General features: G+C 43.7%; 2 protein-coding genes across 3 annotated transcripts in view; both read right to left on the reverse strand.

Annotated features, from left to right (window-relative positions):
* The window catches only part of ARL6 (ADP ribosylation factor like GTPase 6), a 113,971-nt gene that overhangs the window by 47,877 nt on the left and 48,056 nt on the right, over nt 1-18,038 (reverse strand). The window lies entirely within an intron of this gene.
* Nucleotides 15,353-16,753, reverse strand: LOC120927800. Its single transcript, XM_040338718.1, has 2 exons — nt 15,609-16,753; nt 15,353-15,392 (listed from the first exon to the last, which is right to left on the reverse strand). The coding sequence occupies exon 1, from the start codon at nt 16,659-16,661 to the stop codon at nt 15,612-15,614; it is 1,050 nt and encodes a 349-aa protein (XP_040194652.1). The 5' UTR covers nt 16,662-16,753; the 3' UTR covers nt 15,353-15,392; nt 15,609-15,611.

An 18,038-nucleotide genomic window follows, 5' to 3' on the forward strand; every position in this document is an offset into this window, starting at 1 on the left:
ACGTTATTTTAAATATTGGATTTTTTATTTATTTTTTATAACATGCATACAGTATACATTTTTTACACTGTACGTGGACATTCCATGTTTCCATGTCTAGTTATTCGATGGGCTCAAAGTGGGTAATATTTAGCAGCTAAATTACCGGTAATCAGCTTTCCTCAGTTCGCAATGACAAGGCGCGAGCAGAGGAGAGCCAATCAGCGCCTCTCCTGACAGGAGGGGCAGGGAAGGGTCTGCGCTAATAATCAGCTCAGCCTGCATCACAGGTGCCCACAACAGATGCCAATCAGTGAAAATTTTTAAAAATGTCAATCAGTGCCCATCAGTAATGCCAGTCAGTGCCTCCTCATCAGTGCTGCCCATCAGTGCCCATCATCGCCACCTGCTCATCAGTGAAGGAGAAAACGTACTTCTCTACAACATTTTATAACCAACAAAGAAAAAAAAAAAAGATGGTCTTTTTTAATTTGTTTAGCAAAAAATAAAAACCCAGTGGTGATCAAATGACACCAAAAGAAAGCTCCATTTGTGGGGAAAAAAAATAAATATAAAAATGTAATATGGGTACAGTAGCATGACCATGCAATTGTCACTCAAAGTGGGACAGCGCTGAAAGCTAACCATTGGTCTGGGCAGCAAGGGGGTGAAAGTGCCCTACATGGAAGTGGTTGAAAAATAAAAAAATAAAAACATTTTGGTATAAATGTGCTTTTTATTTTAATATTTTTAAAATGTCTAAATTTCTGATGTGGATGTTTGATCATTTTTAAGTGACATAACCAGAATTTTAGGTTGGACTCTCTAACTGCATTGCAAACCGGTCCGTCAACCTTCACACAAAGCCTTGCTGTACCTTTAACAATCTGCAGACAGGTTTAGTATGCAGAAACAAGCACCGCTGCATATTTTCCCCCATGTTGTGGATGATTATTATCCGAGACATTCCTGCCTATCAAACCCCATTATTTTCTAAAGTGTCATGTCAGGACTTCTTCAATTACATCCTCTCTGTCAGTCTCATTTTTCCCTCCATTTCATTCCTGTATCTGTGGCCCTCATCCTCCCTCTCCGGGAGGGGTGACTGCAGGTCAGCCTCCTAATGGTCATTGGTGGATGAAAACTCGAAACATCAAGTAAATTGTTTCTGTCAGATGCTTTGATGTTTAAATCTCTTTCAAAGTCCCTCTTCTCCCCTGACAGCAAAATCAAAGCACTGATATTTTCTTTGCTCAAAATTAATTTTGTTTGTCTTTTTTTTCTCCGCTTTGTGTCTGTTCTTTACTGCGTCCTAATTTGTCTCAGTTCATATCCCATAAGTACCTTTTATTGCAGACTTTTTATATGACATCAGTAGCCTGACAGAGTATTACAAAATTGCTGTGAATCAACTGGCTCCTTCCTCTGTTCTGCACTTTATGCCTCTTGTAATGCGTCTCGTATATCATGGCAGCGAACACAGTTTTGTTCCTCAAAAGCAGACGCTGGCCTATTGCATTTTCACTAACCTGAAATAAAATTTTGCTTTCTACATACATATATAAAATTGATATTTACATCTGCTACTATTAGGTGCGTTGTAAAACTGGATCCATGAACAGAAAAATATAGTGTGTGGTAAGCCTCACTTATTGAAAAAAAAAAAAAGGATATAAATAAAAAGGTGCAGAGCTTAAAGCGGGGGTTCACCGAGAATAGGGTGTGTTTTTTTTAAATGAATGCAGTACTTACCGTTTTAGAGAGCGATGTTCTCCGCCGCTTCCGGATATGGTCTTCGAGACTGGGCGTTCCTATTTGATTGACAGCCTTCCGACGGTCGCATACAGCGCGTCACGAATTGGCGAACGTCGGTGCGGCTCTATACGGCGCCTGCGCACCGACGTTCGGCTACTTTCGGAAACTCGCGACGCGCAAGTATGCGACGGTCGGAAGGCTGTCAATCAAATAGGAACGCCCAGTCCCGCAGTCCATACCCGGAAGCCACGGAGAACATCTATCTCTAAAACGGTAAGTACTGCCTTGATTTAAAAAAACAAACAAAAAAACACCCGATTCTGCTTCCCGTAATTAGGCCCAATCTAATTTAAAAAATTTATTTTTTGGGTGAACCTCCACTTTAACCACCTGCCCACCAGGCCAATTCTGACATTTCTCTCCTACATGTAAATATATTTTTTTTGCTAGAAAATTACACAGAACCCCCAAACATGACAGAGACAGAGACATAGAGAGATAGAGAGATTCATTACAACTTTTTATCTTGCACGGCATTTGTGCAGCAATTTTTCAAACGCGTTTTAAAAAACAGTAAAGTTAACCCAATTTTTTTGCATTTGACACACTTCAAGATTGCACATGCTCGTGGAATGGCGCCAAACTTTGGTACCTAAAAATCCCCATAGACGATGCTTTAAAGTGTTTTACTTGTCACATGTTTTGAGTTACAGAGGAAATCTAGGGCTAGAATTATTGCTCTCGCTCCAACGTTTGTGGCGACACCTCACATGTGTAGTTTCAACACCGTTATCATATGTGGGCTGGACTTACGTATGCGTTTGCTTCTGCGTGCAAGCTAGTGTGGACAGGGGCACTTTAAAAAAAAAAAAAAAGTTTTGATCACTTTTATTCCTATTACAAGGAATGTAAACATACCTTGTAATATGAATATGGCATGACAGGACCTCTTTACAGCGAGATGTGGGGTCAATAAGACCCCATATCTCACCTCTAGGCTGACAAGCCTAAAATAAAAAAAAACGATCACGGCTTCCCAGCCAAGGTGGCCCCGTTCTTTTTTTAATGCAGAGGCCGGGCATAACGTCATAACATCACGCCCGGCCTCCAACAATCATAGAGACTCCGGCGACCATCTGATCCACCGGAAATCTCTACGGTGGACATCCGGGGGCCGGTGGATCCGCTCTCCGACTCACCGATTGCAGCGGTGAGTCGGTAGAAGCACCAGAGGGCGGGACATCCCCTCTCACCGCCAAGAACGATCAAGCTGCTGACCCGCCGCTATGATCATTCTTACGGTAGGGAATCGCCAGCTGAAAACGGCAATATCTGAATGATGCCTGTGGCTGCAGGCATCATTCAGATATACCACCACAAAGCAGAGGACGTCCAGCCGGTAGCAAGTGGTTAAAAACGTCATAACACCAATGTGATACCAAATACACACATCTAATCATGCAATAAGTGAAAACCCAAAAATGTGGTAAACATGTACCGTATCTTCATTCATAAACTGAAAATACTTTTTAAGCCCCATACACACTATCAGTTTTCCTGATGGTTTTCTCTTCAGGTTTACCAAAACCATCTAATATGAGGTCAAACCTTAAGCGTTTCAATTTGAATGCAATCAGGCAGGTCCTTGTACTACATGGTTTTGGTAAACCTGAAGAGAAAACCAGCAGGAAAACGGATAGTGTGTATGGGGCTTTAGTCTGTGAAAAAGAAAATAGTGACTCAACAGTTAAAGGAAACATATGGTGCTTCTCCTTTTAAATAGACATTCAGAGATTTCAAGTGCTCTCCAGAATTTTCACTGATAACCACCACCAAGCACACTGCACTCACCAGAATGTATGGCTGCATAAAGTCTAGGCCACATACAGGCTCTATAACATGGGTTTAAATCAGCATCCAGATATCTCAAGTGCTCTGCAGAATTTCCACTGTGCTAACCACTTGCTTGTGCAGACATCATGCCGCTCCATGGTCTGTATACAGCAGCCATATTTGTAAGTCTTGGTTGATTGTGTTTTCTATTATACCTCTTTGTATGTCAGATTTTTACAATAAATACTACACGATGAGTACTCCATTTGGCTCTGGCTTGTGAGCATTTGTTCCATACAGCTGCACCACTTACCTGTTGTCTCTGGAAAATGATAGTCCAGTTTGATGGTAATACCAGAGGGACATCGTCTTAAAGGGACAGCTCCTAGCATGAAAGACTGTTTGGAGCAAGCATACTCAACCTGTTGCCCTCCAGCTCTGGCAGAACTACAAGTCCCATGAGACATTGCAAGGTTGACAGCTACAAGCATGACTCCCAAATGCAGAGGCATGATAGGACTTGTAGCTGGAGCACCCATGTTATAGAGCCTGCATGTGGCCTAGAACTTATGCAGCCATACATTCTGGTGAGTGCGGTGTGCTGGTGGTGGTAAGCACAGTGAAAATTCTGGAGATCACTTGACATATCTGGGTGTTTATTTAAAGGAAAAGCACCATATATTTCTTTGAACTGTTGGAGTCAGCGTTGTCTTTCGCACAGATTAAAAAAAAAAATGTATTTTCAATGTTTGAATCAAGATACACGGTAACCACATTTTTGGGTTTTCACTTATTGAATGATTTGTGTGTATTTGGCATCACATTAGTGTTGGGTCATTCAAGCACTGCACTTTTATATATACACTTGCTGTGATGGATTTGGCATATTAACCTTAGGGCTGGCTAGGGGTGCAACGGATCAAAAAACTCACGGATCGGATCGATCCTCGGATCGGATCATTTTCGGATCAGCAAAAAAAAAAAAAATTATGAAAAAAAAAGACGGATTCAAGTCTGGGCTCTAGCTGGGCCAATGGCTCTATATGGTAATGTCCACCATTGCCCCCCACTCGTCACTGTAATGTCCACCATTGTCCCCCACTCGTCATCACCATCACTGTTCCAGTTTAACATTGCCCCCACACTAGTCACTGCAATAATAGCCAGTTTAACATTGCCCCCACACTAGTAATCACTGCAATTGGTTAGGGTGGAGCAAGATGGCCGCCGCTCCGGAGCTAGGCCGAAGCCGGGGACTTTCCTATGGCCAAGGCTCCGTAGCGCTCCGCGGATCGCGTGGTGTGCCGATCCGAACGGAGTGACCCGTTCGGATCAGTGACGATTCGTTGCACCCCTAGGGCTGGCTATATGGATGCTTACAGGCGCATCTCCAAAAAATTAAATATCATCAAAAAGTTAATTTATTTCAGTAATTCAATCCAAAAAGTGAAACTCATATTATATAGTTTTATTACACACAGAGTGATAAAGTCAAAGTATTTCTTGCTTTTAATATTGATGATTACGGCTTACAGCTAGTGAAAACCCAAAGTTCTGTATCTCAGAAAATTTGAATACTGTGAAAAGTTCAATACTGTAGACTCATTGTGTCACACTCTAATCAGCCAATTAACGCAAAACACCTGTAAAGGTTTCCTGAGCTTTTAAATGGTCTCTCAGCCTGGTTCAGTAGGTTACACAATCACGGGGAAGACTGCTGACTTGACAGTTGTCCAGAAGTCACAAAAGGTCATTGCTAAAGAAGCTGGCTGTTCAGAGAATGCCGTATCCAAGCATATTAATGAAAAGTTGAATGGAAGGAAAAAGTGTGGTAGAAAAAGGAGCACAAGCAACAGGTATAACAACGCCTTGAGAGGATTGTGAAGCAAAGGCCATTCATGAATTTGGGGGAGATTCACAAGGAGTGGACTATGGCTGGTGTCAGTGCTTCAAGAGCCCCCACACACAGATGTGATGAATTCAGGACATGGGCTACAACTCTCGCATTTCTTGTTTCAAGCCACTGAACCAGACAACGTCAAAAGCGTCTTACCCGGGCTAAATAGAGAAAGGACTGGTCTGTTGCTCAGTGGTCCAAAGTCCTTTTTTCGGCTGAAAGTTAATTTTGCATCTCATTTGGAATTAAAGGTCCCAGCGTCTGGAGGAAGATTGGAGAGGCACAGAATCCAAGATGCATGGGGTCCAATGTGAAGTTTCCACAGGCAGTGATGATTTGGGGAGCCATGTCATCTACTGGTGTTGGTCCGCTGTGTTTTATCAAGTCAAAAGTCAGCGCAGCCCTCTACCAGGAAATTCTAGAGCACTTCATGCTTCCCTCTGCTGACCAGCTTTATGGAGATAATGATTTTATTCTCCAGCAGGACTTGGCACCTGCCCACACTGCCAAAAGTACCAATACCTGGTTTAAGGATCATGGTATCACTGTGCTTGATTGGCCAGCAAACGCGTCTGACCTAAACCCCATAGAGAATCTGTTGGCTATTGTCAAGAGGAAGATGAGAGACACCAGACCCAACAATATAAATATATAAAAATCAACCTTGGCTTCCATACCACCTCAACAGTGCCACAGCCTAAACGCCTCCATGCCATGCTATATTGATGCAGTAATTCATGCAAGAGGAGCCACGACCAAGTATTGAGTGCATAGTTACATACTTTTCAGTAAGCCAACATTTCTGTATTAAAAATCTTTTTTTTTTATTAGTCTTATGCAACATTCCAATTTTCTGAGATACTGAATCTTGGGTTTTCACTAGCTGTAAGCCATAATCATCAAAATTAAAAGAAAGAAATGCTTGAAATATATCACTCTGTGTGTAATGAATCTATATGACATGAGTTTCACTTATTGAATTGAATCACTGAAATAAATTTACTTTTTGATGATATTCAAATTTTTAGAGATGCACCTGTACATCTACTATTTTTTAAGACAAAAAGCAGCAACCCCCCCCCCCCCCCCAAAAAAAAAAAAAAAAAAAAAAAAAAACACACTAGGTCCCATTTATAGGACAGTGTATGACCATGGCCATATTGCTGCTTTACTAAAGGCAAAAATACTGTGTTGCCCCAGAGCTTTGTAAATTAGGTGAAGTTTCACTTTGCAAAGAATACAAAAATCACATGAAAACAGCATCTTTGATTGCACATGATTGGATAGAAATCAGCAGAGTTTCCCCTCCTTTAATAAGATTTAGAGCAACTGCCGTGCACAATATATTTGCCTTTAGTAAATCAACCCCATTGCCTCCGTGATCATCATCAACCTCTTCATGCTGACCGCACACACATGTGCAGCCTCTCAGCGTGTGGGCCTTCACGCTGGGCGATTTGGTAAAAGAGAGACCTATTTTAATGTGCATACATCGCGTGGTGACACCGCGAATGCACTAGTATATAATGTGCCAACGCCCCGAAATAGCGAGAATTGAGGAAAGGACTAATAAGTTGGGCTTTAAGGGCACACAGTACCAATAGATGTAGAAAACTAAAAGTTTATTTAGTATGAAATATCATAAAAGTGGAATGACATAAAATCAAAGAAATTAACGAAATTAGGTCAGCAACTAATACCACAACTGTGATTACAACACTATACAATCAGTACCGCATGTGTCCCCAGGGAAACGATGACGCCGAGCTCTTCATCGTTTCCCTGGGGACACATGCGGTACTCACTTTGCTGATCAGGCTGCAGGAACTAGCTCTGGGAATCCTATACAATATCCTTGGGTTTATATACCCAGGATCTTTTGGAATGCCCTATCATATGCCAATATCTATCCTGTTTAGCCCAGCACTGTGAAATTTTGAATTACCGCATGCTATAGATCCCTGGATCCGAATTTTTAGTGCCCACCAGCACTTGACTGTCTGAACACCTGTATGCTTACAAATCAGTGTTGTTGAATATTTCCCCACGTCTGGCTGGCTTGATATAGTCTGTCCGCCCAGCCACTGTGGGGCTAACACGCTATTGTCGCTTGTCTACCCCCAATGCGACCTATTTTTTAGATGCAATATCTTATGCTCCTGAGGAAGCGCTAAGCGCGTAACATGTAGAGCAAGCTCTTCACCAAATCTTTGGAATACTACACTGGATATGCAACTCAACATTGTACCTGTAACTGTGCTCTCTAAATGAAGCCTATATATGATATGATTGTATAGTGTTGTAATCACAGTTGTGGTATTAGTTACTGACCTAATTTCGTTAATTTCTTTGATTTTATGTCATTCCACTTTTATGATATTTCATACTAAATAAACTTTTAGTTTTCTACATCTATTGGTACTGTGTGCCCTTAAAGCCCAACTTATTAGTCCTTTCCTCACTTCACGCTGGGCGACCGCATATATGCGACCGTGTGTAGACCACTTAAAGCGCTGAGAGCATGCTCCCAGTGTGGTAGATGGTGGATACTGGAAAGCTCCTGATGCATACTAGCTATCGGGAGTGACCACTGTGACAATCACAGAGGTCACATGACCAGAATGCCCACCTCCGCTTTCCGGCTTTTAGAACCCTTAAAGGGCTGGGAGGCGGTCAGCGGGAAGGGGTTAAACAACCTCAAAGAGCAATCTTCCATGGATTGCTGTTAATAGCGGCAACGGCAGCTTAGTTGCAAAATATTTTTACAGCTCTACCTTGACAATTATTGGGTTTTAAGATCTTAGTACAAGGAATGTAAGACAGTCACATGAAGAAAATGCAGTGATGGACCGGTTACAGAGGCAAGTAAAAAACTGAATATATAGATTCACTGAATAGAGCAGAGGTAACACTGCAAACATCACAAGCGAGAAGGCACCGGGAACTGTACATATTCAACTGTAAGGCAGGGTGGGAGAAGCTGCTTCGGTACCACTACCTACAAAACGGGTCCATGAACTTGTCAGCTTATAGTTCATCAGAAGCTGCATTCTCAGAATTTACTTGCAGCTCCACCTGCTGGTGAATCAGAGATTGCAGTTAGTCTGTACACATATAAAGGCTCTTTATGGAGCCAAGGTTTCAAAACATGTGCCAAAAAATGGCTGTATATTTTGGAGCTGTTGTCCAGGGCAACCAATTGTGTTTAATCTGGCTGATTTACATCAATGTGCTGTAGGAATGTGCGTGTTACAATAACATGTGTCTAAGCATGCTTCATTTGTTGACATGTTGTGGTGCCATTCATTGGTTCCGCCGCTAGATCGTTCTTACAGCCGGATGGCGGCGGGAGGGGGGGATGTCCCCTCCCGCCGCCATCCGGTGCTTCTCCGGGCTCTCCCGTGCCATCGGGGGCCCGGAGAGATGATCGCCATCTGCCGGATGTTTGCCATAGAGATGACTGGTGACCAGATGGTCACCAGTCATCTCTATGACCGTCGGAGGCCCGGGCGCGATGTGATGACGTCACGCCCGGGTCCCCGTAAGTAAACAAACCGCAATTGCGGCTAGTTTGAATGAGATCTGTGAATTTTTTTTCACAATCTCATTCTTTCCAGCCTGGAGGAGAGATGTGAGGTCTTATTGACCCCGCATCTCTCCTTAAAGAGGACCTGTCACACACATTTCCTATTACAAGGGATGTTTACATTCCTTGTAATAGGAATAAAAGCGATTGAAAAAAAAAAAAAAATGTAAAAAAAAAAGTGTAAAAAATAAATAAATAAGTAAAATAAAAAATAATAAAAAAAATTAAAATGCCCGTCCCCGGTAGCTCGCGCTCAGAAGCGTACGCACACGCAAGTCCCGCCCACGTATGTAAACGTCGTTCAAACCACACATGTGAGGTGTCGCCGCGTGCGTTAGAGCGTGTGCAACAATTCTAGCACTAGACCTCCTCTGTAACTCTAAACTGGTAACCTGTAAAAATGTTAAAGTGTCGCCTATGAAGATTTTTAAGTAACGAAGTTTGGCACCATTCCATGAGTGTACGCAATTTTAAAGCATGACGAGTTAGGTATCCATTTACTCGGCGTAACCTCATCTTTCATATTTTACCAAAAAATTGGGCGAACGTTACCGTCTTGTTATTTTTTAATTTATGAAACCATTTTTTTACAAAAAAAAGCGGTTTGAAAAATTATTGCGCAAATACGGTGCAAGATAAAAAGTTGCAATGACCGCCATTTTATTCCCTAGGGTGTCTGCTAAAAAAACATATATAATGTTTGGGGGTTCTGAGTAATTTTCTAGCAAAAGAATGATTTGTACATGTAGGAAAGAAGTGCCAGAATAGGCCCAGGAAGGAGGTGGGTTTTAAAGCCCTGTATTGAAGTGGTTATAAAAAAAAAAAAAAATTGGGTGGACCTCCGCTTTAAGTTATTACTAAAAACCAATAATATTCTAATGCGGATGCAATTATTTAATATGATAAAAAGGAGTAGATACATTTGTATAATCTTACAGATACAACCTTTCCTTTGAGGGCAACCATAATTCTGACGCGGCCGGCGATGAAGTTTGACACCCCCCTGCAATAAACCATCACAGACTGACAGGGCCTTTCCTTTACAAAGTCCAGCAACTGAACTTTTTTTATTCACCAGCAAGAGCCACCAGCGATTCTCAATTATTCATCTCAGCACTCTTGAAGAGCACTGTCATGCAGCAACAGGAAAGACAGATTACTTTTAAGTATTATTTCTGTAATGAACCTGCTGTCATAGATTCAAAGGCTCTAGTGGGCAGAAAGCCATCACACACTAGTGAGGAAAGATGATGAGGTTAGGAGAGCGTATACCGGAAAAAAAAAGACATTTCATTGTGTTAGTCTACGGCCGGCCTGATTTAGAACAGGCTGGATAGTTTTCTTTATAGGACGGGTTTTACATTTTTTAGGGCTCATTCTACACTAGTCTGACGTGTTCTACTACTATGGGAGTATAACATCGACTCGCTGTTCCTTAACCACTTAACCCCCGGACCATATTGCTGCCCAAAGACCAGAGCACTTTTTGCGATTCGGGACTGCGCGGCTTTCACGGACAATTGCGCGGTCGTGCGACGTGGCTCCCAAACAAAATTGGCGTCCTTTTTTCCCCACAAATAGAGCTTTCTTTTGGTGGTATTTAATCACCTCTGCGGTTTTTATTTTTTGCGCTATAAACAAAAATAGAGTGACAATTTTGAAAAAAATGAATATTTTTTACTTGTTGCTATAATAAATATCCCCCAAAAATATATAAAAAAAACATTTTTTTTCCTCAGTTTAGGGCGATACGTATTCTTCTACATATTTTTTGTTAAAAAAAAAATCGCAATAAGCGTTTATTGATTGGTTTGCGCAAAAGTTATAGCGTTTACAAAATAGGGGGAATTTTTATGGCATTTTTATTAATATATTTTTTTTACTAGTAATGGCGGCGATCAGCGATTTTTTTTCGTTACTGCGACATTATGGCGGACACTTTTGACACATTTTTGGGACCATTGGCATTTTTATAGCGATCAGTGCTATAAAAATGCATTGGATTACTATAAAAATGCCAGGGGGGCGGGGAAGGGGTTAAGTATGTCCCTGTGTGTTCTTACTGTGGGGGGGGGGGGGGGGGGTGGCCTCACTAGGGGAAACACTGATCCTCTGTTCATACATTGTATGAACAGAAGATCAGCATTTCCCCCGCTGACAGGACCGAGAGCTGTGCGTTTACACACACAGCTCCCGGGCCCCGCTCTGTAACGAGCAATCGTGGGTGCCCGGCGGCGATCGAGCCCGCCGGGCACACGCACGGGAGGCGGGAGCGAGCGGGGGGCGCGCGCCCCTCCGGCAGCGCGCACGCGCCCCTAGTGGCCGCTCAAAGAGCCGGCGTTATACTACGGGCTCTCGCCCAGGAGAGCCGACCTGCCGCCGTAGAATGACGGCGGCTGGTCGGCAAGTAGTTAAAATCATTGTGTTCTTGGTGGGCTGGGTTCAAACGTAAACTGGTCTCAATGCGGAGTACATAATCAAATTTTAAAATAGCAAAAGTTAACTTTTTATGAAGACCAAATGTAAGAATGCATTAAAATGTGAATCTTAATTTTGAAGGATGGCATCTAAAGCTGATCTTAATCCTATTGACTTTCATTGACACGCTACTAGGAAAAACACGTCAAAGTTCACAGCAAAAGCATTGACATCCTCGCTTAACAGCTCAGCTTAAAGTGGAGGTTCACCCTAAAAACTAATTTTTAACATTAGACTAAGCATAGTAAGGGCATATACTTTGGGCAGGTCTTTTTTTTCCCTTTTCTTCGTACATACCTTTATATTCTGATTTGGTCCAGGGCTTCCGCGTTCTGATGACTCCGGGACTGGGCGTTCCTATCCTTCGGTTCGATGATTGACGGCTTGTGAAACAGGTGACCTGTCGCACAACGCGCGTCACCAGATTTCCGGAAATAGCCGAGCTGCGAGTCGGCACTATACGTCACCTGTTTAACAAGCTGTCAATCATCGAACCGAAGGATAGGAACGCCCAGTCCCGCAGTCATCGGAACCCGGAAGCCCTGGACAAAAACAAAATATAAAAAAAAGGTATGTACGGAGAAAAAAATAAAAATTACCTGCCGAAAGTAAATGCCCTTACTATGCTGGCTCTGCTAGATGTAATGTAAAAAAATTTTTTTTGGGTGAACCACTGCTTTAAAGGGGGTTGTAAAGGTACAATTTGTTTTCCCTAAATAGCTTCCTTTACCTTAGTGCAGTCCTCCTTCACTTACCTCATCCTTCCATTTTGCTTTTAAATGTCCTTATTTCTTCTGGGAAATCCTCACTTCTTGTTCTTCTGTCTGTAACTCCACACAGTAATGCGAGGCTTTCTCCCTGGTGTGGAGAAAGCCTCTTGAGGGGGGAGGGGGCGATCAGGCAAGTCAGGACACTCTACTTTTCAGATAGAGAAAGGAGCGGTGTGTTAGTGGGCGTCCTGACTCTCCTTCTCGCCCCCTCAAGAGATTTTCTCCACACCAGGGAGAAAGCCTTGCATTACTGTGTGGAGTTACAGACGGATGAACAGGAAGTGAGGATTTCTCAGAAGAAATAAGGACATTTAAAAGCAAAATGGAAGGATTAGGTAAGTAAAGGAGGACTGCACTGAGGTAAAGGAAGCTATTTAGGGGGGGGGGGGGAGAGTACCTTTACAACCCCTTTAAGCTGCTCTCCCTCCCATTCCTGCCCTATGCTTACTTTCAAAGTAATTATTTGGCACAGTCCTCTGCAGCATTAAAGCAGAGTTCCACCCTAAAAATGATTAAACAGCTTGCCTTTAATGTAAAAAAAAAAAAAAAAACCTCACTTCTATCTGGCTGTTAAATCGGCAGATTTCGTAATCTGCCTAGTTCCTGGTCCTAGGTGGTTCAACTTCATGTTCTAGGACTCCATTGCCTCCTAGGAAATGAGTGTCATCATTTCCTAAGAGTCTCTGGGCATTACTGTGCCCAAGAATAAAAAAAAAAAAAAAAAAAAAAAATCGCCCAGCATGCAACCTCTCCCTGAAAACCAGGAAGAATAATGAACTGGGCTTCACATGTCCACACATATGATGGAAACGGCCACAACATGAGCTGGAGGATATAAGGCAAGTGTTTGCAATGATTTCTGGAACGATTGGGGAGCTAGTAATATGTTTTAGGGACTATTTAATGTGATTAATTTTAGCTTGCATGCGCTCTGAAGGAACGTCCTCAGGTGCTGTTGCTTCCAGGTGCGGCGCAGGAGTGATGTCATCGCGGCTCCAGCCATTCACAATGCAGAAGCCCACGACCCCGGAAGAAACTCCAGAGAAAACGTCAGCTATCTCAGCGGTGTGCGGGCGCCGCTGGAAGCCTTCGTTCTAAGGTATGCATTTCATAATAAGCTAGTATGCGATGCATACTAGTTCATTATGCCTTTGTCTTACAGGTTTTTTTTTTTTTAAACGTTAACAACTTTAAGGGCCTGCATACCACCAAAGAAAGAGGACCTTGTCACTTGAGACGAGTCTGGTGTGTTTCTTGTACAGAGGAACACTGATCGGTCTCCTCTCCTTGCGAGTCCCCTTCCCCTACAGTTAAACTCACTCCCTAGGTAGGGAAGCCGCCGCTCCAGGTGAGCACACTAGGACAATCACTGTCCGCTCAGAAACCAATGGGTGCCGGCAATGCGCAGGATGTGCAAAGAAAGAAAAATATGGACAGCCGCACTCCAAAGCGTAAAAAGACGTGCCCTTTATTGGGTGAAGGAAAAATACACTACAGGTACCAGCATACAGTTGGAAAAACACCTGACGCGTTTCGCATTGGATATCAATGCTTAATCATAGCTCCCAGCTACGTAGCTATGATTAAGCATTGATATCCAATGCGAAATGCGTCAGCTGTTTTTCCCACTGTATGCTGGTACCTGTAGTGCATTTTTCCTTCACCCAATAAAGGGCACGTCTTTTTAAGACTTTGGAGTGCGGCTGTCCATATTTTTCTTTCTTTGCTTAAACTCACTCCCTAGCCACTTCAGCCCCAGACCATTTTGCTGGTCAACGGCCGACCCCTTTTTGCGATTCGGCATTGCGTCACTTTAACTGACATTTGCGCAGTTATGCGACATGGCTCCCAAACAAAATTTACGTCCTTTTTGTCCTACAAATGGAGCTTTTGGTGATATTTGATCACCTCTGCGGCTTTTATTTTTTGCGCTATAAACAAAAATAGAGCGAACATTTTAAAAAAATATATATATATTATTTTTTACTTTTTGCTATAATAAAATATTCCCCAAAAATATATAAAAAAAAGCATTTTTTTCCCTCAGTTTAGGCCGATACGTATTCTTCTACATATTTTTTGTAAAAAAAAAAAAAAATCCCAATAAGTATTCATTGATTGATTTGCGCAAAAGTTATAGCGTCTACAAAATAGGGGGTAGTTTTATGGCATTTTTATTATTATTTTTTTTACTAGTAATGGCGGCGATCTGCAATTTTTAATCGGTACTGCGACATTATGGCGGCCACATTGGACACATTTTTGGGACCATTGTCATTTTCACAGCGATCAGTGCTATAAAATTGCATTGATTACTGTAAAAATGTCACTGGCAGTGAAGGGGTTAACACTAGGGGGTGAGGAAGGGGTTAATTATGTTCCTTAAAGTGTGTTCTAACTGAAGGGGGGTGGGACTGACTAGGGGAAATGACAGATCACTGTTCATACATTGTATAAACATACGATCAGTAATTTCTCCCCCTGAAAGGACCGGAAGCTGTGCGTTTACACACACTGCTCCCGGTTCTCGCCGTCACGAGCGATCGCGGGTGCCTGGCGGTGATCACGCCCTCCGGGCACTCGCATCAGCACCAGTGGCGAGCAGGGGGCGCGCACGCGCCCCTAGTGGCCGCAGCGCAACATCACACTATATTACAAGTATATTACAAGTAAAACTGCGGTGGGCGGTCGGCAAGCGGCTAGGTAACATATTTAACCCCCTGATCGCCCCTTAGTGTTAACCCCTTCCAGTGATATTGTCACTCTTCTTTTTTTTTATAGCGCAAGAAATAAAAACCGAAGAGGTGATCAAATACCACCAAAAGAAAGCTCTATACGTGGGGGAAAAAGTTATAAAAATGTCATATGGGTACAGTGTTGCATGACCGCACAATTGTCATTCAAAGTGTGACAGCGCTGAAAGCTGAAAAAAAAAATGGAGTTACACTTACCGGTAACGTCCTTTCCAGTAGTCTTTCAGGACAGCCACAACTTGAGAGATAGGCTCCTCCTCTTCCTTAGGAAACACTGCCCAGCCTTTAAAATCTCTCCTCCCCCTGCTAGACCTCAGTTTTTATACGAGCACTCCGGTCCGCTGGGGAGACACAAGAACATGTTAGTAATCCATAGTTAACACATCAATATCATACTATGTTCCTGGATTAGAAACCCCTTCTTCTTACTTTTCGGGAGGGTAACTAGGGCTGTCCTGAAAGACTACTGGAAAGGACGTTACCGGTAAGTGTAACTCCATTTTTCCCTATCCGTCTTTCAGGACAGCCACAACTTGAGAGGATAATCGAGTACTTACAATTTAGGGTGGGACCACGGCTTGCAAGACTTTTCTCCCAAAGGCTTGTTCACCTGCTGACACCAGATCTACTCTGTAATGCTTGATGAAAGTGGCGTAGCTGGACCAAGTTGCGGCTTTGCATATTTGATCTGGCGTCGCTCCAGCCCTTTCAGCCTGAGAAGTAGCCACCGCCCGAGTAGAGTGTGCCTTAATTCCTGTAGGGACTTCCCTACCAGATAAGGAGTAAGCCTGCCCAATAACTAGTCTGAGCCACCTAGCAATAGTGCGCCGAGACGCTTTCTGTCCCTTTCTGGTCCCAGAAAACAAAACGAACAAAGAGTCTGACTTCCTAAAAGCTCGAGTCAGCTCCAAGTACTGTAGGATACATCTCCTAACATCTAGTGTACTGAACTTAAATTCCCTTTCACTAGAGGGATTGGAACAAAATGAGGGTAATACCACCTCCTGGCTTCTATGGAACTTGGAAGCCACTTTCGGAAGGAAGGCCGGATCGGTTTTAAAAACAACTCGATCCGGGAAAATTACACAAAAAGGAGGACGAATGGACAGGGCTTCCAATTCACTGACCCTCCTGGCAGTAGTCACTGCAACTAAAAAGACTGTTTTAAATGTTAGATCCTTTAAAGAACACTTGTCTAAGGGTTCAAAGGGCAACCCTGTTAGCACCTGTAAAACTAATGATAGATCCCACTTGGGGAAGGAAGGTCCCTGGGAAGGTTTCTGTCTGGACAAAGCCCTAAAGAACCTGATGACCCAGGGATTGGATGCTAGAGGGCTCTCTAGAAACACACTGAGTGCTGAGACCTGGCCTTTAAGGGTACTCACTGACAAGCCTTTATCCGCTCCGCACTGGAGAAATTCCAGAACGGACTTGTGGCTTTGTGTTGGAAAGGAAAATTCCTGGCACCAAGTATTAAAACGAATCCAAACTTTTCTATAAATAGAACGTGTCTCCTTCTTCCTACTGTCAAGAAGGGTGGCAGTCAGTTTGTCCGAAAAACCTTTGGACCTCAGCAAGGACTCCTCAGTAACCACGCCGCGAGGTTCCATCTGTGTACCTGAGGGCACAGTACTGGACCCTGCGAGAGGAGATCCTCTCGAAGAGGAAGAAAAAGAGGGGGTTCTGTGGTCAGTTGCTTGAGAACCGAGAACCAAGCCCTCTTGGGCCAGTGGGGTGCCACAAGGATAAGTGAGGTGTTCTCCAGCTGAAATTTTCTCAGGACCAGTGGCAGAAGAGCTGGGGGTGGGAAGGCGTAACAAATCCCGAAGCGCCAGCTCTGGGATAGGGCATCTATCCCTCTTGCTCCCTCTCCCCTGCCCCGAGAGAAAAACCAATGTGTTTTTGTGTTCTCCCTGGAAGCGAAGAGATCTATCTCCGGAGACCCCCATCTCTTGACCAAAAGATGGAAGACCTCCTGATTGAGGGACCACTCGTCTTCCCTCAGTTGACTTCGACTGAGGAAATCTGCTGTACTGTTTTCTATCCCCTTTAGAAAAACTGCTGATAAGGACAGGGTGTTTGTTTCGGCCCAGCGAAAGATTCTTGTTGTTATGGCCGACAAGGCTACACACCTGGTGCCACCCTGCTTGTTTACATAGGCCACGGCCGACGCATTGTCTGACCTCACTTGGACGTGGTGTCCTCGAAGTCTCTCCTGAAAGAAGATGAGAGCTAAACCGATCGCCCTCAGCTCCTTCCAGTTGGAGGAATGTTTCAGCTCTGCCACTTCCCAAACACCCTGTGCTGGAAGTACCCCCAGGTGAGCCCCCCAACCTCTGCCGCTGGCGTCTGTGGTGACGATCAATGGAGACCGGATATGCCATAGACGACCCTGTGACAGATTGGTGATCTTTCTCCACCACCAGAGGGATCTCTTTACCTGACTTGGGACCTGTACCAGAACGTCTAGGTGTTCTGAGCTGTGGTCCCAGATTCTGAGTACAAAGGCCTGCAGGGCCCGAAAGTGAATCCCTGCCCACTGGACTGCCGGTAGAGTGGAAGTTAACAGTCCTAGTGTTGACATCAGGAATCTGATTGAAACCTGATGGCTGCCCTGGAGGGCAGATACTGACTTTTCTAATTTTAGAGCCTTCTCTAATGGAAGGAAGACCCTTAGCAGGGTGGAGTCCAGGGTGTACCCTAAATAAGGAATGCGCTGCGATGGTATTAGACTGGATTTTTCCAGGTTTAATAGCCAACCTAGGTCCATAAGGGTCTTTTTGGTTAGTTCCAGGTCCCTGGAGACTTGTTCCGGAGAGGCTGCAAAAAGAAGCAGGTCGTCCAGGTACGCTATTATACCCACTCCCTGAAGACGCAGAAAAGCTATTGGTTCCGCCAGGACCTTTGTGAACACGCGGGGTGAGGAGGATAGACCGAATGGCAAGGCCTGGAACTGTAGGTGCACCACCGAAGTTCCCAAGTCTATC

The sequence above is a fragment of the Rana temporaria genome, chromosome 2, assembly GCF_905171775.1.
Source record: "Rana temporaria chromosome 2, aRanTem1.1, whole genome shotgun sequence".
Taxonomy (NCBI): domain Eukaryota; kingdom Metazoa; phylum Chordata; class Amphibia; order Anura; family Ranidae; genus Rana; species Rana temporaria.